The 22,884-nt window shown below is 41.9% G+C and overlaps 1 protein-coding gene across 1 annotated transcript in view; it reads left to right on the top strand.

The window, feature by feature from the left end:
- The window catches only part of KIAA0586, a 229,590-nt gene that overhangs the window by 69,922 nt on the left and 136,784 nt on the right, over positions 1 to 22,884 (top strand). The window contains exons 15-20 of the mRNA XM_082274968.1: positions 2,178 to 2,355; positions 5,640 to 5,831; positions 9,302 to 9,489; positions 13,741 to 13,857; positions 20,764 to 20,841; positions 20,973 to 21,163. Of these exons, the coding sequence (XP_082131094.1) occupies positions 2,178 to 2,355; positions 5,640 to 5,831; positions 9,302 to 9,489; positions 13,741 to 13,857; positions 20,764 to 20,841; positions 20,973 to 21,163 (944 nt within the window). The remainder of the gene's footprint in view (positions 1 to 2,177; positions 2,356 to 5,639; positions 5,832 to 9,301; positions 9,490 to 13,740; positions 13,858 to 20,763; positions 20,842 to 20,972; positions 21,164 to 22,884) is intronic.

The raw sequence follows: 22,884 nt of genomic DNA, 5'->3' as shown, positions 1-22,884 counted from the left end.
GTGTGTGTGTGCGTGTGTGTGTGTGCGTGTGTGTACAGTGGCCCGTTTCCAGCAACCATCACTTCTGTGTTCTAATGGTACATTGTGTTAGCTAATCGTGTTAAAAGGCTAATTGATGATTACAAAACCCTTGTGCAATTATGTTAGCACAGCTGAAAACTTTTGTGCTGATTAGAGAAGCTATAAAACTGCCCTTCCTTTAAGCTAGTTGAGTATCTGGAGCATCAGCTCCAGATCGATGGGTTTGATTATACTCTCAAAATGGCCAGAAAAAGAGAACTTTCTTCTGAACCTCGACAGTCTATTCTTGTTCTGAGAAATGAAGGCTATTCCATGTGAGAAATTGCCAAGACACTGAAGATTTCCTACAACGGCGTGTACTACTCCCTTCAGAGAACAGCACAAACGAGCTCTAACCAGAATAGAAAGAGAAGTGGGAGGCCCCGGTGCACAACTAAGCAAGAGGACAAATATATTAGAGTCTTTAGTCTGAGAAATAGATGCCTCACAGGTCCTCAACTGGCAGCTTCATAAATGGTTCCACAAAACGCCAGTCTCAACGTCCACAGTGAAGATGCGACTCCGGGATGCTGGCCTTCTAGGCAGAGTGGCAAAGAAAAAGCCATATCTGAGACTGGCCAATAAAAGGAAAAGATTAAGATAGGCAAAAGAACAGACATTGGACAGAGGAAGATTGGAAAAAAGTGCTATGGACAGACGAATCTAAGTTTGAGGTGTTTGGACCACACAGAAGAACATTTGTGAGACACAGAACAAGTGAACAGATGCTAGAGGAGTGCCTGACGCCATCTGTCAAGCATGGTGGAGGTAAGGTGATGGTCTGGGGCTGCGTTGGTGCTGGTAAAGTGGGAGATTTGTACAAGGTAAAATGGATTTTGAAAAAGGAAGGCTATCGCATCATTTTGCAAGGCCATGCCATACCCTGTGGGCAGCGCTTGATTGGAGCCAATTTCCTCCTACAACAGGACAAGGACCCAAAGCACACCTACAAACTATGCAAGAACTATTTAGGGAAGAAACAGTCAGTTGGTATTCTGTCTGTAATAGAGTGGCCAGCCCAGTCACCAGATCTCAACCCTATTGAGCTGTTGTGGGAGCAGCTTGACCGTATGGTATGTAAGAAGTGCCCATCAAGCCAATCCAACTTGTGGGAGGTGCTTCAGGAAGCGTGGAGTGAAATTTCTTCAGATTACCTCAAATAAACTGACAGAATGCCAAAGATTTGCAAGGCTGTACTTGCTGTAAATTGAGAATTATTTGATGAAAGCAAAGTTTGAAGGACAAAATTATTATTTCAAATAAAAATCATTATTTCTAACCTCGTCAATGTCTAGACTAGATTTTCTATTAATTTTGCAACTCATTTGATGTGTGTGTGTATATATGTATATACATATAAAATTAACTAATTAAAGGAACACTTTGAAAACACATCAGATCTCAATGGGGAAAAATATCATACTGGATATCTATACTGATATGGAGTGGGGAAGGTGTTGTGTACGAAAGGTTGTGCCTTGTTTGCAGTTTGTCAGCTGACCCTAACCCATAGACTGTATTGTGCAAATGAGCTATAAAGCTGACCATAGGCAATGAGTGGGCTGATTCCCCCATCTACACAGGCTGAGCTATTGTATGCTGACAGTGTGACTCTTATGCTGTCAATACACTGATCAGTGCTGCAGCCGAATGAATGAATGAAGATCTACCAACAGTCCTGCTCGAGAGGAGTTGATTATTAGATGGACTCATCTCAAACCGGAATTGTTATAGATTGTTATAGATGGATTAAAATGTGTCCAGTCCTTGCTGAACCAGGCAAATTTGATCCTTCTATAGCCACCTTAAGTTAGAACCATTGTGTTGCAGGTAGCAGGGTCTGCATACATAATAATAATAAATATGGCTACCCCCTTGTACCAATTTTGTTACAATCAATGTACAGAAACACTGTTTTCAAAATATTAACATGTCATGTCATTAATAATACATTATTTATATTCAGCTGATCTCTGTGTATGGTATATCTAAAAATCACTGCACCCTACATTTTTCTTTTTTTAATAAGAAAGGTCTGACGTGTTTTAATACATCATTTTTATAGTTCCTGCACAATACACAGTAGTAATAAGTCAATGTGGCCATGGTTCTTCTAGGTGTCTCAGAAGGTTGATGAATCCTTCCTGATTGATGAAGAAGCCTTAAACCGAGTTTATGGGACTCCAGTGTATCAAGGACACCGTAGCTCCCTCAAGAAAGGACCATACCTTAGATTTAGCTCTCCCTCCCCCAAATCCAAACCAAGGAGGCCTAAGGTTGTAGAAACTGTAAAAGGTAAGTGGCTTCATTATAGATTTTTTATATATATATATATATATATTATCTCACAAAAGTGAGTACACCCCTCACATTTTTGTAAATATATTTTTATATTTTTTTCATGTGACCACACTGAAGAAATTACACACTTTGCTACAATGTAAAGTAGTGAGTGTACAGCTTGTATAACAGTGTACATTTGCTGTCCCCTCAAAATAACTCAACACACATCCGTTAATGTCTAAACCGCTGTCAACAAAAGTGAGTACACCCCTAAGTGAAAATGTCCAAACTGGGCCCAAAGTGTCAATATATTGTGCGTCCAGCATTATCTTCCAGCACCGCCTTAACCCTCTTGGGCATGGAGTTCATAGGTTGCCCCTGGTATCCTCTTCCCCTCCTCCATGATGACATCACGGAGCTGGTGGATGTTAGAGACCTTGTGCTCCTCCATCTTCCATTTGAGAATGCCCCACAGAAGCTCAATAGGGTTTAGGTCTGGAGACATACTTGGTCAGTCCATCACCTTTATCCTCAGCTTCTTTAGCAAGGCAGTGGTCACCTTGGAGATGTGTTTGGGGTCATTATCATGTTGGAATACTGCCCTGCAACCCAAAGGGAGGGGATAATGCTTCAGTATGTCACAGTACTTGTTGGTGTTCATGGTTTCCTCAAAGAACTGTAGCTCCCCAGTGCCGGCAGCACTCATACACCCCCAGACCATGACACTCCCACCACCATGCCAAACTTGTCTTTGTACTCCTCACCTGGTTGCCGCCACACACGCTTGACACAATCTGAACCAAATCATTTTATCTTGGTCTCATCAGACCACAGTACATGGTTCCAGTAATCCATTTCCTTAGTCTGCTTGTCTTCAGCAAACTTCCGGCTTTCTTGTGCATCATCTTCCTTCTGGGATGACAGCCATGCAGACCAATGTGATACAGTGTGTGGCGTATGGTCTGAGCACTCACAGACTGACCCCCACCCTTTAAACCTCTGCAGCAATGCTGGCAGCACTTATACGTCTAGTTCCCAGAGACAACCTCTGGATATGACGCTGAGCACATGCACTCAGCTTCTTTGGTTGACCATGGTGAGGTCTGTTCTGAGTGGAACCTGTCCTTTTAAACTGCTGTATGGTCTTGGCCAATGTGCTGCAGCCCAGTTTTAGGGTCTTGGCAATCTTCTTATAGCCTAAGCCATCTTAATGTAGAGCAACAATTCGTTTTTTCAGATCCTCAAAAGTGTTCTTTGCCATGAGGTGCCATGTTGAACTTCCAGTGACCATTATGAGAGAGTGAGAACAAGAACACCAAATTGAACACACTTGCTCCCCATTCACACCTGAGACCTTGTAACACTAACGAGTCACATGACACCGGGGAGGAAAAATGGCTAATTGGGCCCAGTTTGGACATGTTCACTTAGGGGTGTACTCACTTTTGTTGCCAGCGGTTTAGACATTAATGGCTTTGTGTTGAGTTATTTTGAGGGGACAGCAAATTTACACTGTTATACAAGCTGTACACTCACTACTTTACATTGTAGCAAAGTGTCATTTCTTCAGTGTTGTCACATGAAAAGTTATAATAAAATATTTACAAAAATGTGAGAGGTGTACTCACTTTTGTGAGATTGTGTGTGTGTGTGTGTGTATAGATAGATAGATCTATATTATATTCTATTATGTTGTATTGTTTTGTGAGTAAATAGCATTAACTTCTGAGCGCCAGACCTGAATCTAAATACCCATTTGAAATACACAAATGTGAACTACCTCTATCTCTTGAATGATCTGTTATTTTGCCCAGTCAGTTTTGTATTTCATACATTTCTGCCAGGCAACACAGTTAAATGGGTGACACTGCTTTCCGTGGTATTGTTTAGGATCACAGTGATGTGGCCTCTCTGCCCGCAGTTTGCTGATTGGACAATGAAGGAGAAGCAACGATAATAGGTTATCAACTTTGCCCTCTCTGATCTGCCCTCCTGTCAGCATGTTTATTATCACCATATTTACATTCAGCAGAGCTGAATTGGCTACTACTGCCCTTCTCTCCCCCAGTATAAGTGCTGCTGTGCAGGAGATAACAGAAGTCTAATATTACAGATTCAGGCAGTTGTTATTTAAAAATGTACATCTAATTATTTTTAAAGAAATACGCAACTGTGTTCAGTGGTGTTTTTATATCTGCCTGTTATTCACTTTAATGTAGAAATTATTTTTTGTTTTTAGGCCTCATGCACACTGGGCATGTTTACAGCTGCTGTTTTGGGCAACAGATGTTTTTTTTTTTTTTTTTACCTGCCCCTAAACTCCCCTGCATGTAATCCTATGTGTTCATGCACACACAGGCTTTTAGCAGTGTTTTGTGGCAGGAAAAAGAACCCACTGCCAGCGCGCTCTGGAGCAGCAGCGCTTTGGCAAAAAAAAAAAAAACACTGACCGCTCCTAAACTTTTTTCTTCTTTTTTAATTTTTTTTTATGTAAACTGAGGCTGTCGGCTTCCTTAACAACCAGTGAATAGCTGGTTGTTAAGGCGCAAGCTGGCCGACGCGTCCTTAACAACGGTTGAGTATTTAGCAGTCAGCAGGGTTCCTCGCTGACAGCTGAATGTAAAAAAAAAAAAAAAGTTGCCGGCATTAAAAAATTGGAAAAAAAAAACATTTTGGTTCTCCCAATGCGTATCGGGCTCATCTGTTGTTAAGGATATGGCAGCCGGCTTGCAGGCCTGCTCCTTAACAACCAGCTATTCACTGGCTGTTAAGGACGCCAGTGGCCTTGCTCCTTAATGCAAACACTACTAAAAGTAGCTTACACACTGTGTTAAACACTGCTGAACGTCCGCAAGAAATGCTAAAATATTAGCGTTTTTTTATCCAGTGCTTTCTAGTGTGCTTGAAGCAACTTCTGGTGCTATTGTTGTGAAATCACAAGTAGAGTAAATATGACTTATTAACCACTTAATAATTGTCCTTTAATTAAACCATTGTTTAACATAAGGTAAACAAATTCATGCGTCCGTCACTGGGCTCCAGAAAAGGATTTTACAGTGAGCACAAAAATCCTATTACTTTTCAGTGGTTTATGACCATTATGTTTTTTATGATATTTAGTGTAAAGCAAAATGTGTTTACTGTAGTAATCTTTATCAATTGACTGAAAGTTCTTTTATATTCTAAATAACCAAGACTTTCTGTCTTTTTTATTTTTATGGGTGATTACAGATCATTTTTTCTATACACCATATTAAAACTAAAGTCTTATTGTGTTCTCGGTATGTATTTTACAGGTGTGAAGTTAAAGTCGACCAAGATGCAGACAGATTCTCCTGAGAATGAGTTAACCGTTTTGAAGGCAAAAGCACCTGAATTTTCTGTGGCAAAGGAATATAGACCTCAGTATTTATTCATTCCCTCTGCTGAACCCAGTACATCATCCATTCCTATGGAGGGACAGCTTATCCACGTTGCAATTCCTCTAGGTAAAATACTCCCTGAACGTGTATATATATATATATATATATATATATATATACACAGTATCTCACAAAGGTGTGTACACCCCTCACATTTTTGTAAATATTTTATTTTATCTTTTCATGTGACAACACTGAAGAAGTGACACTTTGCTACAATGTAAAGTAGTGGGTGTAAACTCTGCACCCCATGCTAGGATCCGCATTAACAACTGCCTCTCTTCTTCTTTTTCCCTGCATAGAGAAACTTGTCAAGGGTGTCCATTGTCCCCATTTTTGTTTGCAATGGCGGTGGAACCTTTGGCAATGTTGATTTGTAGGAACCCTGCCATTGTAGGCCTATGTAGAGGTCCTTTGGAAGATAAGATATCTCTTTACGCGGATGACGCTTTGTTATATTTGGGAGTCACTTATGACTCCTTGTGAACTCCAATGGGAACTATCACTACATTTGGGGAAATCCTCTGAATTTACCATAAATTGGTTCAAATCTGTTCCTATGCCCCTTGATCCGCTGGTTTCGCCCCTCCCCGTAGGTGCCTCTCAGATTTCTATTGTTCTTTTAGATACCTGGGAGTGGTATCCCACAGCTCTTATATATGTTCTATAATTCACCTATGTGGATTTCTAATAAATGGTTTACACAAATTGACTCTCAATTTCGTGATCTCATATGGAAGAAGAGGCAGGCTTGTATTACCTTGAATACCCTATAATATGGCAAAGATGGGGGGGGGGGGGGGGGGTTGGCAGTTGGCAGTTCCACATTCTAAAATTGTATTTCTTGGCAACCCAATTACAGCAGTTCGCAGGTTGGGGGATTGGAGACACTAATGACCCTATTGCCCAACTGGTGTCTTTACCTACTCCTAAGCCTACAACTGGTTCTCACCTGGAGATGGGTCTTCCAGGTGTCCCCTCTTCCTCTCCAACAGCGAATCTGCTTAGGAAGGTTTGGCAGGCAAGCAGGGAGGCACTGTCCATCACCTAAATATCATCCTAAATATCCTAAATTATGTAAGCTACAAGGATTTTCTATGTTGGAGGCACCAGGAGATCTGTTTTTTCAATCAATTATACCCTAGTGGCACTGTCGAGGCATATGATCAATTATGTGCGGAATTTCGATTAACACACAAACAATTCTATCAATATCTCCAACTCAGGCATGCGATACAGACCCAAAAACAAAAGCTAAATCTGACTGTCTCTTGCTCCTCGCTGTTGCAGGAGGTTCTGCAGGTGTTCGATCGCAACGGGTTGATATAGTGAGCGTACTCAGTATTGTTATCATCCATTCAGGATCCTGATTTACTAAAATGAAGAACCTGTTGGACTACTGATATTAGAGATATAGATGGGGGTCAATGGGACATGGCCCTGGAGTCCCTTCCAGTTGTGTCGGTATCGGCCTCCCATAAACTTACGTAACTATTTATCCTACACAGAACTTCTTGTACACCTATTAAACTATTTGTTTGAGGATGGAGGGACTCTCCCTTATGCCCAAAACGTACAGTCCACAGAGGGGACTTTATACACATGATATGGCGTTGCCTGAAACTTACACAATATTGGGCAGAGGTTATGCAGACTATTTCTGATCTAGCCCAAATACCTATACCTCTCACCCCTCTGGTGTGTCTGTTGGGTGCGAGCGATGCTGAAATGTTTCCAAGAGGTATTTATATCATGCTAACCAGATTATTATGTCTGTATAGAAAGCAAATACTGCGTTTACTGAATGCAAAGAACAGCCGCGGTCACAACAATATTGTTGGAAGCAATTCAGAAAGTATAGTAAACCAGTGCTGCACTAAAATCATGAAATATGGTTGGATTGATCCAACATAAAAAAGTGCCATATATAAACACTGAGAAATGAATCTTGTAATATCAACCTGTGCAAAAATAGCAAAATTAGTTCTGTGTATATTTCCTTAAAAGTGCAAAGTTCACGCATTAAAAATGATATATATATATAAATAATGTCTTCCCAGTCCCACTGTCTTTCTCTATCACAAAATAAAGTAATCTCAGAATTTCAATATGGGGTACACATTTCAAACTCAATTACAGAATACAGCTCTTTAAACTAACACCATTACTAAAAAGTTTTTGCTAGGGTTGGGTAGAGTGGGAATGGATTAGGAATCCTGTTGAGTTTTTACTGCTATCTGGGAGCTCCATTGGAGAGATTTATCTTCACTGTCCTGCTGACAATGGTACAACAGACAAAAAGTAAGGAAAAATCTTCAGCAGGTTCACAGACAGAAGTAAATATTTGATATGGTTCTATCCTAAACTAAAGAAAAGTATTTTTTATTGTTACTGTTGGAGAGCATAGAGTACTGTTCATTACATCCCGCCAATGCTTAGAGCTTAACATAAAGCTTGTCACACATATGTACGAATAGTATATTCTTTTACGGTCTTTACAGACACTTTAAAGGTATGGGGAGCTTATGGCATGTGAGTCTACTGTTTGAGTTGGTGTTATGCTAGGTAACAGAATAAGCGGGTCTTGTCAAAACTTTTGGGCCTTCAGTATGTCAACTATGGTTTCCATATTTTTGAAATCTAGTTTATGTATGGTAGAAGACTTTTTATGTTTTACTTTATTGAGTCGGATACCTGCCCTCTGGACCTGATTTATGTAAAACTTTAGGAAGACTTGCCAATGGCAACTATTCAAGTTGCACATCTTCATTTTTCCAGGGCAGTTTAGTGACTGCATACTTTTCAGGTTTAAGATCCTTTTATGGTGAAGGGACTTTAAAGGTTGCTTCTAAGCATCTGGTTGCCCAGCTAGCTAACTTTATATTGATTGTATCTTCTGAGTGACCCTAAATATGTTTACTTTATCATTATACATACATAATGGTGTAAAAAAAAAAAAGGCGCTGCCCTGGCTCAGACAGCCAGGCAACTATTATTTTTTTCAAAAAGCGATGTCAACAATCACAGCTTGCATACAGGCAGTACATGTTACCTTTAAAGCCAATCAGCATGTAAGCTTTTTCCTCTTAATATTTCATGTTGACCAGAGTCCTCTTATGATGATATCAGAGCTTTCAGCTTGTTTACTTGATCTGCCCCAATTAACACTTGAATGTAATGTGTGTAGGCTATTTTTTGACTCCTATTGAAATCAGTGGGGCAAAAAATATCCCCAATTCTGGCTCAAAAGTAGCTAATGTACTTCAGATTTTGAACTAAAAGTATCTGAAAACCAAGGGTGAACAGGGACAAAGTAAAAGCATGGGATTTAGGTTGTAGAGCATTTTGGAGCTTTGAGCTTCGAGCTGCAAAATGCTCAGTGGTGAATGGGGTTTAACTGGAAAATGTGTTCCCAATGACTTCACAGTACCAAAGTCATGACATGCATATTATATATTTTCTTGTATTAAAAAATGGTATGAGTTTACATGCATAGACAAGAACTTGTTATATTTAATTTATTACTCTGATTTCAGGAAAGCCACGGATTTGTAGTACAGCTCCTTTTCCTTCAGCTGTAACTCGCACTAGACCACACCCAGTTATAGTCAATGTGTCTGTTCCACCACAGTCTCCTAAGGCACAACCAAAAGTGGTGAAGCCCAACATAGCAGTAGTGGAGATGAAGTCTGAGAAGAAGGAACCGCCACAGCTCAGTGTCCAGGTATGGCTTGTATTGTCTATTTGAAAAAACTAATTTTTGTGTTTTTATCCTAAAGATTTTTTTTTTTATTTTTTTTTTTAGAGGTTCTTTATCCACCTCAATATCAACATGCTACCAACATGTTACACCCCCTTTCTAGGCCATTTGTGAGTTTTTAGTGCTGGATTAACTAAATTAGAACTGCACCACAGAGATTTTATGAGTGAAAAAACCTTATGAGTGTGTGGATAGTGCAGCTGCTATCCTATTGATATTCTATTGAAGTGGACCGCACTATCACAAAAATGTGTTTCAAAATAAAATTCAAAAATATACATATGCAACGTAAATTCAAAAAGATATATAAAGTCCAATAAAATGCAAAAACGCTTCTGAAAGTGTTCAGTGCTGCAAATACAAAATATAATTTATCAATAAAGTGTCCTGTTCAAAATAGTGCCCGTGCAAGAATGATCTTCATTTCTGTTACTTCCGATTAGGGAGTCTTCAAACAGGACGTTTAAGATGAGATAGTGAGTCCAAATTGATGAAAAGAAAAGGTGCATTTATTCACTGCAGTGGAGACGATACAGTTTCACAGAAGCTCAATTTGTGTGAACTGGGCAAAGGAATTCGTATCATCTGGCTAACAAGCATTAAACTAACTAATTTATAATCCTGAATATGCATAAGGTATAGGCGTGTTCTAGGCGTATTCTAGGTGTGATCGTATAATCATTACAATCAGTGTCCATAACTTCTTATGGTAAGTTAATAGTTAAAAGGGTGAACACATCATAAATGACACAAAAAGGGAACTAAGCAGCAGTCTGCCATGACAGTTGTTGGTTCAAACTGGTTCTGACCACAAATGTCTGTTCTTTGATCAAACAGGAAGGTAGGTGGTTGGTTTTCATCAGGCGGTGAGTGTCATTACAGGTTCAAGCCTTTTGTTTCCTACAGATAGAGAAATAAAATTGCACGTAAACTCTTAACAGGAATGACAATAAAAAAGCAGAAGTAACAGTATACATGCGTATATGGAGAACACATTTATCAGACCACCATAAATACTTACTCATTTCCATTAAATGACTTTTTTTTTGTGCTCCACCACAAATTATGTCCAACTTTGTTGGCCTTTATATATTTTTTTGAGTTTACATTGCTTATGTATATTTTTGGATTTTATATTGATACATCTTTTTTGTGATAGCGCTGTCCACTTGATTTTTAAATTAGTTACGGATTGTTTGACTAACAATGACTCCCCCCATTCAACAGTGTACCCAAATTGATTTTTGAGACAGATAGAACTTTCATTTGGTGGTATTTATTAAGCCCTGTTTTTTTTATGTTTTACTATAGAAGGAAAGAAAAAAAAAAAAGACAAATTTAAAAAAGGTTTCCCTTACTTTTTGTTATTAAACCTATCTAATAAAAATGTCAGAACAAACACCACAAAGCGACTCCTTTTTTGCAAAGCGGGCACCCCAAGGTGATCCCAGATTTTTGGGAAATGAAGAGAAATGCTGTAAAGGTGCGCTTAGCCTTGAAATGTCGGCCACCAAAATAAAGTTCAAGACTTCTGTTATTAGTTGAAGAATCCTCAATAGAGGATGTTATTAGCAATACACACAGCCACTGTAATTGGCTCCGTGCATTTTGCTTGTGATCTTTCTAATGATGATGCAGTTGCTGGCATTGTGCCCGCGCCTGGTGTGCACATCCATTGGTAAACACTAGGATGTTTTTAAGCATCCATTTAAAATAACCTCTTTTCCAATTAGCTATTTAACTAAATTGGCTGGTCTGAAAGAGGTAAAATTTAATAGTAAATTATGCTTTTTAGCAATCATTTTTTTTAAAATGTCTACGACTGCATTACGGTGGGCTTTTTTTAGGCTTTCTACCATGGAGGAACCCTAGTATATGGGTATTAGGGAACCTCTGCTAAAAATTATTATAACTACGACTAATGGTACATAAACATGGCATTAACAGTAAGTTAAGTGGATATATTAAAGGGATAAGTATTGTGGTAGATCTAGAATATTTCACACCAATAGTGGATTATGATTTAACATTCCCCCAGATTGACTTTTAGAAATAATTATAAAACAAAACAATACACAAGAAATGCAGGCTGGCAAGCTCGGATTCCGCATATTGGAAACCGGACCTTAAAGGCCAAGTATGGGAGACCACACATAATTATAAAACATAATTTATTGATTAATAAACATTATTCTGAAAACCAGATATGCCAGGTGAATGTTTTGCAGATTTACAGCTTCCTCAGGATCCAGTATGGTAGGTAATCAAAATGGTGGATCAGAGAGTGTCTACTAGCATAGCCTGGGGATGGGCATAGGGGCACCAGAATCAATCAACCAACGTGTGACCTGGCAGGCGGCGTTGCCTTTTGTGCAGTGGCTGGCAGATATACATTATACCTGGTGGCCTTGGAACTTAGTACATCTTTGCTGTCTCTTCCTGCAAACTACTGGCCTCCTTCTCTGGCTTTTCAAAAACAAATCATCATACAACCGTGGCCAAACAAGCGGGTTTTACTTATAGCGTTTTGCCCAATCCCTGCACCCCCATGTTGCACATGGCGCCGTCCCGGTCTCGTTGATTCGTGGCTCGTATATTACAGTCTAAACAAGCACCATCTCCAGTTACTATGCAATGCTCAGGCTCATAAAGTAAATAAACTTTTTTTTTTAACTGAACCTGGCAGAGCCACATCCTTCTTCATTTGTGTCTCACACACCCCCTCTCCCAGACACTGCAGCCTATAGTGGAAGAGTTTAAGACATGAAGGCAGTGCTGTCAATTCATAAAACAGTGGGCAGGAGATGTGGCCAGGTACTGATAGACAATCTGCAGCAGGCTTGTGCCAAAATCTTTGACATTATAGTGTGTGTGTGTGTGTGTGTGTGTGTGTGTGTATATATATATATATATATATATATATATATATATATATATATATATATATATATATATATATATAATTTTTATACACAGTATGTGGGTGTTTGATTTGTTTTTATGGGAAGCCAGAGCTCTACTTTTAATATCAATTTGACTGTATAGGATAGAGGTCCTGATTAGCTGTTTCTGTCTGTACCTTCACCCTGGCCAACAGAGAAATCAAGATTTGAAGTATATAAACCCTAACAATTATATTAGGTTATTTGCTCCCTTTTTGGTCTGTTAAATTTACCATTAAAGGCATTTTGCTACATCTGTTTGATAAATGCAAAAAAATTGCTCGTTGGTCCTGCTATAAATCCTGAGCTGTTAACTTCTTGTGCACTAGCATTATTCCCAGTTCTCCCTGTAGTCTACGGAACACTTCCTCAGAGTGTTTTGGAGATGAGAGGAGGAGGTGTTCCGTCGTTCTTACAACTTTAAAGAAGATATACAGTCAAAGCGCATTTGGCTTTACTTCTCTTATGGATCACAAGAGTGCAGTGCATTCTGCACTCCTGTGACCCGTTTTCAGCAGAGAACGGGCTGAAGTCCACTCTCTCTATTGATGTCACGGATATCGGTTCAGGCACCGCGTCATCCCGACCACGGAGTTGGAATCCGCTAGGTGCCTGGACCGTCACCCGGCTCAGCCTCTCAGCGAGCCAATGAGAGCCTGAGCCGGCCTCTTCCTGCCCCTTAACAGCTCAGCCCTCCAATGAGCGAGGAGAGAGCGGAGCAGAGAGCTGGTGACCGACAGTCAGCAGCTCTCTGCTTGGGGAGCAGTCAGAACCGAGCGATCTGCGGTGTTCGATCTCTTGTTTCTCAGTGTAGAGGCGCTGGGGGACAGATGCAGCCTCTACCTAGGTAAGTATAAGTGGGGGAAAAAAAGGAAACTCCATACTTCTCTTTTAAGTCCTGGGGTGACATACTCGCTGTTCCATAGATAAAGTTAATTGAATGAGGCATCACCAGGTTGTAATCAAGGAAAGAAAAAGCTAAACAAAAGAAATTGAATGTAGCCCCCCACATATAAGGACCGATTACATATATTAAATGTTGGCTCTTGAATTTAGATACATTTTAGGTATCTATCATTGGGAACCCTGTGAACAGAGCTAAAGACCTGGGGTGGGTGGGGACATTTTGGTAATAACAGCCTCAAGGGTGATGCACTAACCTAAAGTCTACATTTAACTTCAGGAGCTCTTTAATATTTTAATTTTAGGTTAGAATATTTGTTGACCTTGTGATTCTCTGACATCTGTGATAACATGCTTCTTCCTTTTCTAGGTTTTACCCTGTGTTGACATTGATAGTATAGCCAGTGACAGCCCAAGTACAAGCCAAAGAGCACCGAGTGCAGAATTGGTGCCTCCTACCCCCAGCTCTGTTCAGTCTGACATACAGGTAGGCATATGAGACACTATTCATTACTTTGTTAATACTCTGAACACCTAAGATAAACTGCGGGGATTCAAGTGATTGGGCTTAATATTGCTGTATGTAGGATGGTTTGAGACTATATGTGCTATTTTGTTTTAATTCGGTAGCAAACCGAACGGGGCCTATGGTATAGTCATAGTGATGGCAGATATGCAAGGTGAGTATAGGGGGTCTGGGGAACCAGCTGCATGGGCAAGGTGTCAGTGACTTTTTTTGTTTAATATGAATAATCCTATAAGTGTATGTATTATAACTTGAAATTGTATATGTATATGTACATGGGGGAAGCCATAATGCCGTATTACGTATGCAAGCTCTGTTTCCTGTGCCTTGTACTTCCTTGTATCTCATTGCAAGTCTGGTAGGGTATGTATAGAAAAAAAAAAAGATCCCGACAATTTTTCTTGCGTTGTGTAATTTTTGACTAGGCTTTAGTTCACATGCAAGAAAGAATTACTTGCATCTGTAATCTGTATAGTAGAGGAGCTAATGAGTTAAGTGTTTTCATTAGAACCACCAGCATTGATGAATTATTCATATCTTAATTACTCATACAGCATAACAAACATACTTCCCGTGAGCACTGACTGCTTTTAGTGGTAATTTATTCATTCTTCATCTAGGTTCTGGCAACTTTTCAATAATGTCAGTAAACCTTACATGTGTCTGAGTAATGGAAAACATCTGTGTGAATTGTGATAAAACAAGCTGTTTCCATAACACTAGACAACAGATTAAATTACAGAATGAGGGTGGACTTGAATAAAACTCAGGCAGACGGGAACAGATCTGCATTTCACTTTTGGATACATAAAATAATAATCTTGTTTGTAATGTATTAAGGCTCATTCTGTAAAAGCAGCACTCAGAGCAGTGCAGTGACCCTTTAGAACCAATCAGAATTATTCTCTTAGCTGACGTGACTAGAAAAAAAATGAAGTCTGATTGGTTGATATGGTTTACTGTTTTTTGCACAGTCTTATATAATGGGCTCATTAAATGAGTAAAGTCACAAAGCTTCTTTTGGAATTTATTATAGAATATGCTGAAATGTTAAAAGATAGGTTATCTTGTTTGCAGGTAAAAATAATGTGCATTTATTTATCTATTTATTTATTTATTTTGGAGCCTGTAAAGCATTGCACCAGCGATCAGCAGATTTCTGGTGTCATGCATCTCTCCAGCAGATCTGCCAGTGTATCTGCTTCCCCGTACATCCCGTACGGGTAAGCGAATACATTCTGACAGGAAGTATGAATGAACTACCACAGCACTGCACAGCACCATGGTAGTTCATTAAAAAATACTACAAGCCGACCACCGCAAAGGCTGCCGGACCTTGTAGTTTTCAATGCACATAGCCCTGTCAATCAGTGATGTGGCCCCCCCACTCGGCCACTTTTTTTAAATTGTGACAGCTAGCGGGGAGGGAGAAGAACCCTGCTAGCTGTCACAGTGGGGCTTGGGGAGGTGCGGTGGCCGGTCCGTTCATAACATGTTACACCCTGAATATGGGTGTAACATGTAAAATGTTATGAAAGGTGAACTTATCCTTTTTAAAGCGTTTGTTGCCCCAACATTTCATTTCTCTTTTGTTCATTGACGGGCACAGCTCCTGATCTTCTTAACCATTGGGTTATACTGCCCCTTACATGAGTAGGACACTAGGCAGAAAAAAGTCTGGCTACGCCTATGGGCAATCCCAGGGGGTATACTCCCTCTCTCTGTTATACGTACTCAGTTTTTTTTCTGCCTAGTCAGGAGTAAGGGACCTAGTTCCTTCCTGGGATCTCTGGTCCTGGCAATGTTTTCTTTTTAGATTATAGATGGTGTTTTCTTTTTGTATAGAATTTTTTCTCCTGTTTTTTTTCCTGTGAGATCTACAATCAACTGCCGGACTGGGTGACGGGGTGGATAATCTAGATCCAGTGGTCACCCCAATCTGCCCAGCGAGCTTGCGCAGACCTCAGCTCCGCACTAGGTCGGCTGCGACAAAGCCCCACCGGACGGGGGCTGGCCTGCAAATTAAACGCCTCGCAAGGTTGCATACGACCGGGTTTCGGCCCGAGTCTCAGCGTTTCTCCTGGCCGACAGCCCTTCCCATTTCGATGGAGAGGAGGTTCTGTCTGGAGCGGTGCCCATCTGGTTCCATGGTAAGGTTACTGTCTCCCCTCTCCCCCTGGAGGGTTTTGGGGTGGACGTGGGCCCCTCCAGGGGTCGGTCAAACCCCTGGGTTCCCCTCCTTCCCGTTAGGCACCCCCCTCATCGGTCTGGTGGTGTCAACGAGTCTGTGGTAGTGAGCCCTTATAGATCCCCAGCTCAGTATTCCCCAGGGCACGGAGTCTAAGCCCCAGCCTGCTTCTTCACCAGGACCCCTGATGGTGGGGATGGACTTGCAGCAGACTGGAACCAGGTCGCGGCCCCCCAGGTAGGCCCAGCTGAGGATGTGGAGACCGCTGGCGTGTGCAGGGTAAACAGGAGACTATAAGGAGATCCAAGAGACAAGCCGAGGTCAAGACAGGCAGCAGACGAACATAGACGGAGAAACTAAGCCGGGTCGGTACACAGGAGATCAGATACAATAACCAAGGGATACACGGATGGGAGCTCAGAGAACAGCGATGTTGCTCAAGCAAGGGGCAGTGCACTGAGCATGTGTATATATAGGGAAGCATACAGGGAGGTGACCCAGGAAGTAATTGACAGGAACAGGATATAACCCACAGTGGAGCAGGCGACGCCCATAGAAGCCCAAACACCACATGTGAAGGGAAGCAAGACAGAAGCACTGCAGCAAGGAGGTAAGAATATACAGACAAAACTATAGGCTAACTTGTGACAGGTGGTCCCTGTGGACAATATTGCCCCTCCTTTACTGACGCTGAGGCTGTGGGTGGCCTGGTCCACCGCCTGGGATGGGGGCTGAGCAATCATGATTCCGGTTGAAGAGTCCCCTCTCTGTTTCAGCAGTGGTCCTTCTGCGTATTTTTTGGCTCAAATGCTGGTCTGCGGACCAGACTTCTATGTAGGCCTTGACCGATCTTCCTTTTCAAGGAGATTGCCTGTTTGGAGCTACCCTTGATGACATCATAAGGGTGTCATAGAGGGGAACAGTACCTTTCTTCCACAGGCTACTAAGGGCAAGGACCCTCAGGTGGCGACTAACAAGGGATCAAGCCGTTAAGAGCTTCCTCTGGTGGGTCCAAGCGAACTTTGTCTGGCAAGTTGAGAGCGGGCTTACCCAGACCCGTGGACAAGGCTCCTTCAAAATGAAGGTGCGCCCTCACCCGTATCCGGGGTGGGGGGACGTCTGCTGGTTTCCGGACCCTTGGGCTTCCCTGGTACAAGACAAGCGGGTCCATAAAGTCATACGGTCTGGCTACAAGATCAAGTTTGCTCTTACCCCGGGAAGGTTCTTTCCTTCCAACTTGCGCCTGTCCCCAGACCGCTTCAAAATGTTTTCATGGTTTTTACTCAAACTTATTTACAGTTCTCAGGAGGGAAGGCAAGGTGCGTTCAATGCTAGACCTCAAGGCGCTGAACTTTTTTGTGCGAGTGCAGAAGTTCGGAATGGAGTCCAATCGCACGCCGGTGCCATCCCAGCATCAGGGGGGTTTTCTTGCCTCTTATCGACATTAAGGATGCTTACATTCATATTCCAATATGTGCCAGTCACCAGCGCTTCCTCCGCTTTGCCATGGGAGAGGAGCATTAACAGTTTGTAGCATTACCCTTTGGTCTCGTCTCTGCTCCTTGGGTCTTTACAAAAGTGTTAGCCCCAGTGTTAGCATTGTTACGCCAACGGGGGATTGCGATACTGGGCTACTTGGACAACCTCTTTCTGTGAGCAGAGTCTCCTACTGCTCTGGTGGAAAACCTGGAAATCACCATACGAACTCTGCAGGAGTTCAGCTGGATTCTGAATTTTCAGAAGTCTGCTCTGGTTTCTTTCACAAAGCTGGACTATCTTGGTCTGACTCTGGACTCTGGCCTTAGCCAGAGTGCTCTTTCCTCTGGACAAACTCTAGCAACTGCAGGCTGCGATTTATCTCCTGTTGTCCAGCAGATGGTCATCCCTCCGGACTTGCATGCCGGGTGCTGGGCCTGATGGTGTCTACCTTCGAGGTGCTTCCATTTGCACAGTTCCATACGAGGTCCCTGCAAAGGGAGATTCTTGCCAAATGGGACAAGATTTTACGGTCTCTGGAAAATCTGATCCGACAGAGTCGGGGAACAAAAGAGTCCCTGATATGGTGGCTTTGTTCTGAGGCACTTCGGCTGGGCAAATCCTTCCTCTCCTTGTATTGGACAATGGTCACCATGGATGCCAGCCTGTCCAGCTGGGGAGGCTTCCTCAGCAAAAATTCTGCTCAGGGGAATCTTGGAACTCCGAGCGATCAGACTGTGCCTGGAAATCGTCTTCAGGGATGTCCAGTGCGCATTCAATTGGACAATGCCCCGGCCGTTGCTTATGTCAATAACCAGGGGGGCACAAGAAGTGTCCTGGCAGCTCTGGAGGTAGCCAGCATTCCAAGGTGGGCAGAACGGTTAGTTCCAGCCTCTCCGCTGTACACATTCCCGGGGTGAAAAAATTGTCAGGTGGATTACCTCTGTCGGTAGGCGTTGGATCAAAGGGAGCGGTCCCTTCATCCAGAGGTGTTTCACCAGTCGTGTCTCCGGTGGAGCTTTCCTGAGGTGAATCTGTTGGCTACCCGGCTCAACAGAAAGGTGCAGAGGTTTGTGGCTCGGTCACGGGATCCTCTAGCGGATGCCACGGATGTGCTAGTGGCCCCTTGGGGTCCGTATCATCTGATTTATGCCTTTCCCCCTCTCAAGCTTCTGCCAAGACTTCTACACAGGATCAAGGCAGAGTGGATTCAGGTCATCTTAGTGGCCCCAGACTGGCCTTGCTAGGCTTGGTATGCCGATTTGGTGTGGCTGGTCACCGACGTTCTTTGAAAGCTTCCTCTTAGGGAGGATCTGCTGTCAAGGACCAATTTTCCATTCTGCTTTACAGTCGCTGGCTTTGATGGCTTGCCTGTTGAACGCCAGGTGCTGATGGATAGAGGTTTGTCTGAGTTGGGGATTTCAATGCTGTTAAAAGTTAGGTAATCTACTTATAGGAAGATCTACCGTCATACGTGGAAGACGTACATTGCGGGGTGTGAGTCTCTTGGGGTTATCCTCGTTCTTTTTCGGTGGTTCGAATCTTGACCTTCCTTCAACAGGGGGGATGAGCAGAAACTGGCCTTGAGTACTATCAAGGGCCAGGCGTCGGCCTTAAGGGTCTTCTTAACGGCGCTTGGCCACACTCTCCCTGGTGCGTACTGTTCTTCATGGAGTTCGGCTCTTGGCTTCTCCAGTGCGGTCTCCGTTACCCCCTTGGGACCTCAATTTGGTGCTCTCAGTCCTCCAGAAGCCTCCCTTTGAGAATCTTCGGGCGATTCCCCTGCTTACGCTCTCCCAGAAGGTTGGCTTTTTGGTGACTATCACCTCTATGCGCAGAGTGTCGGAATTGGTGGCGTTTTTCTGTCGTTCACCTTACTTGGGAGTTCACAGAGATAAGGTGGTTCTTTGCCCCTGTCCATCGTTCCTTCCAAAGGTTGTCTCTGATTTTCATTTGAACGAAGACATTGTGTTGCCTTCCCTGTGTCCCAGGCCAAAAGATCCGAAGGAAATTGCTTTGCTTGCCTTGGATGTGGTCTGGGCGATTAGGGTGTACCTGGCAGCTACGGAGTCTTTTGGGAAATCAGGCTCTCACTATTTGTGCTCACAGATGGGCCTCGGAAAGAATTGTCCGCTTCCTCTGCGACCATTTCCAGATGGATCAGACAGACAGTGGTTCAGGCCTATTCCATCAAGGGTCAGGTTCCTCCTTTCCCTAAGTTAAAAAACTTTTGAAATTTAGAACTACTTTACGTTAAAGTAGAAATGTGTTCAGTCTATGGAAATTACATATTTTTACCAAGCAGTAAAAAAACTTTAGGCATATACTTATGCAGTCTGTTGCTGTGCATTAAAGCATGTATGTTAAAGCATGTTATGTTAAAGCAACCTTTTCGTTATGAACATGTTGCAAACAGGCTAATTAGCATGCATATTTTTCCAAATGCAGCACACCACAAAGTGCCAATCCCAATGCAAGTGTTCTGCAATACATCACACATAGAGCTGTACGTTGACTTTTGTAAAGCGTGTTTGCCGCTGTGCATTTGCATTAATGGGCCCAAAAACAATCCCTCCTGTAGCTGCAGCTACTCTGGATTAATTCATCCTCAAATTTGGCAGCTGAAGCTTTTCGGTATTACCGTTCTCCTTTTCTCTGTAGCTAGCCACTTTATTAGCAGTGGGTTTGCTGCCTGCCAGCCTTCTAACCTCTACTGTAAACACAGAACAGGTACACAGAAGAATGCTTAAATCTGACTCAGACTTTTGTATTGTAAACCTTGAGGACTTCACAAACTCTGGTAAATGAATCTGAGAATACATTTAGAAAATACTGAAATATATGTTAACCATCTCACAAACTACATGTCAAACTGATAGTTGACTAATATTTGCAAATCTTTACTTTGTTGTAAAAGTTGAGTTCAGCCCTTCCCCTCTTGTCTTGAGTTTCTCCACCGAACAGTGCAACCACCCATCACTTTAAGGATAAATAGGGAGGCTCAAGAGTCAAAGACAGGCCGGACCAACATTGGGTTGTATGCAAAAAGTTTTGGTCAGCAGCCTTTGCTTTTAGATCTGCTGATTATTTAGACCTACAATTTTTATTGTCAGTAACTTGCATTTTTTAGCAATACAATAATTTTAATGACCCTAATTTGTGATCGGTTTACTGTACTTTTCTTCTGATTTGCTTTGTTTAAGATACCTGTAAATGTGGAAACTGAAGAAGAAATCCTGGCCCTTCCTGGCACTTCTTATGAAGCTCCAGACTTCCCTGAGGTAATACACAGCTACAGATTCTGGACCGTGTGTGACTGTACATGGCCTGTTCTCTACCAGTTAAAGTGTCTCTCTAATGATATCCTTTTCGCCAAATCTTCGTTTTTTTTTTTTTTTCTGTTTTTTTTTAGGACGATGAAGAAGAAGAAGAAGAAGATGATGCACTTTTACCACCAACCTTAATGTTGGAATTAAGTGGCAGAGGGGAAACGCATGTAAGCCAACATGAGGGAATTCCATTCCCTCCACCAGTACCCCCTCTACAAACCATAACTGATATTCCAGATGGGAATGAGGCCTTGGTAAACAAGCTTATCCGCTGGTGAGTCATTTTGCCATCTTTAATCTATCATGTATTCATATTTATCCACAAAAAATGACATTTAACATTTATTGGAGCCACTCCTTAACTTCCCCTGTCTCATTTACACTACCGTGAGATTTCCACGTGTTTGTCTCCAGTTTCCCATGTGATCATGAATTTCGCTGTACTTAGGAAGGTTGCATCTTCTGTATTAGAGACTTTCATGTATTTTCTCTGCATGAAAATATTTCCAATGATTCAGGCAACAAGGGTCATCAGATGTGTTCGCATAAGAATAGTATATTGGGAACTTCTATTAACTACTGCAGATACAGGGATTTCCGCATGCTGGACCACATCCAGTCATGTGGACACGGGACAGCTGTACCTACTAAAATTCCAGTATCTTCTGCTGTCCTATGTGCAAATGATACTTGTTCTAGTAGTTAATTCTAAAGAGGATATGAGACCAACCTGTGTCACCATTGTTACCAAAAATATATGAGAGTTAATTTATCTCAGACAATATTTGGGTTAATAATGAGAGTTCTATGACTGAATGAAAACTTTAACACAACAATTATTTATTTGTATAAGGTTTGCAAAGCCTACGTAAATTACAACAATCCAACTATTGTACATACTACAAAATGTAAAATATTCCTGGTTTAATTGAACAAATACAATGCATAGAGTATAGACTCCTATCCACCCACACTATGACCCTTCAAAGAGAATATACAATGTACCTTTATTCCTTCATAATTACCTGTGGTGTGCTCTCTTGCTTTCCCATGCCAAACAAGAAGTCACTATCTCGTCTTTCCTCATATAGACCCATCTCCCATAGCCTTGTATAGGGCAATACTCATTGGTTCAGCTATCTTGCTCTGTCACTTCCTGTGGGCGTATCTCCTCCCAGATTGGACCATTTCCCCCTCCCATAGTTACGCCTCTTTCTAACCACTCCTTTTCTGTTGGGGGGGGGGGAATCACTCCTACCTGTGGTGCCCTGGCTCCAGAAAGTCTCGCTTCCAAAGATGTAATCACCGGTTAATACTATCCGTAGTTGTTTATATGTAAACAGCAGTTCCCCCCTGGTAGTTCAGGCCTGCATTTTAAATGGACTGGTTAAACAGGTTCCTTGAACTGAGTGCCAACTGGAAGTCACACAACTTCATATAAGTGACAATCATCTCTCAACTAAATGTAACATCCAAAACTCAATATCTCATACATGTATATATTTACATAAATATTTACAATCTCTACAATGGAGATTTATACATAATCTCCTCATCATCACAACACGGTAAGGGAAATTACGCCTAAACTCCATATAGCAACAACCATGGACCATATTCAGATTTAGTCGAGGCAAAATGCCAATGTCAGACTAGGTTGAAAATGGCTATACATAAAGACATTGAAGGGAATGTCATCAAAAGTGGAGCGGACAGATTTGGAACAGCTGTGAATGACATCCTATCAGCTTGTATCTTGAGCTTTTTTGGGTAAGCTTTGAAATGAAAGAATCTAATTCACTGCCATGCATAGCTGGTCCAGTTTTGATAATTTTCCGTCCGTTTCTATATACAGCCCATTCATTTTTTAACAAGAAAAAGAGGCAAATGTGTGAGAAACGGGTCAAAGAAATTACCAACATTCAGCCCTGTCCACTGAAAAAGATCTTAATTAGTGTCTGTAACTTTACAATGACATTGTAATGTATAATCGCC

This window comes from Pelophylax lessonae (assembly GCF_965119305.1).
Source record: "Pelophylax lessonae genome assembly, chromosome: 13".
Lineage (NCBI taxonomy): Eukaryota > Metazoa > Chordata > Amphibia > Anura > Ranidae > Pelophylax > Pelophylax lessonae.
The sequence above is the reverse complement of the archived record's forward strand: the minus strand, read 5'-3'. Positions and strand labels throughout refer to the sequence as shown.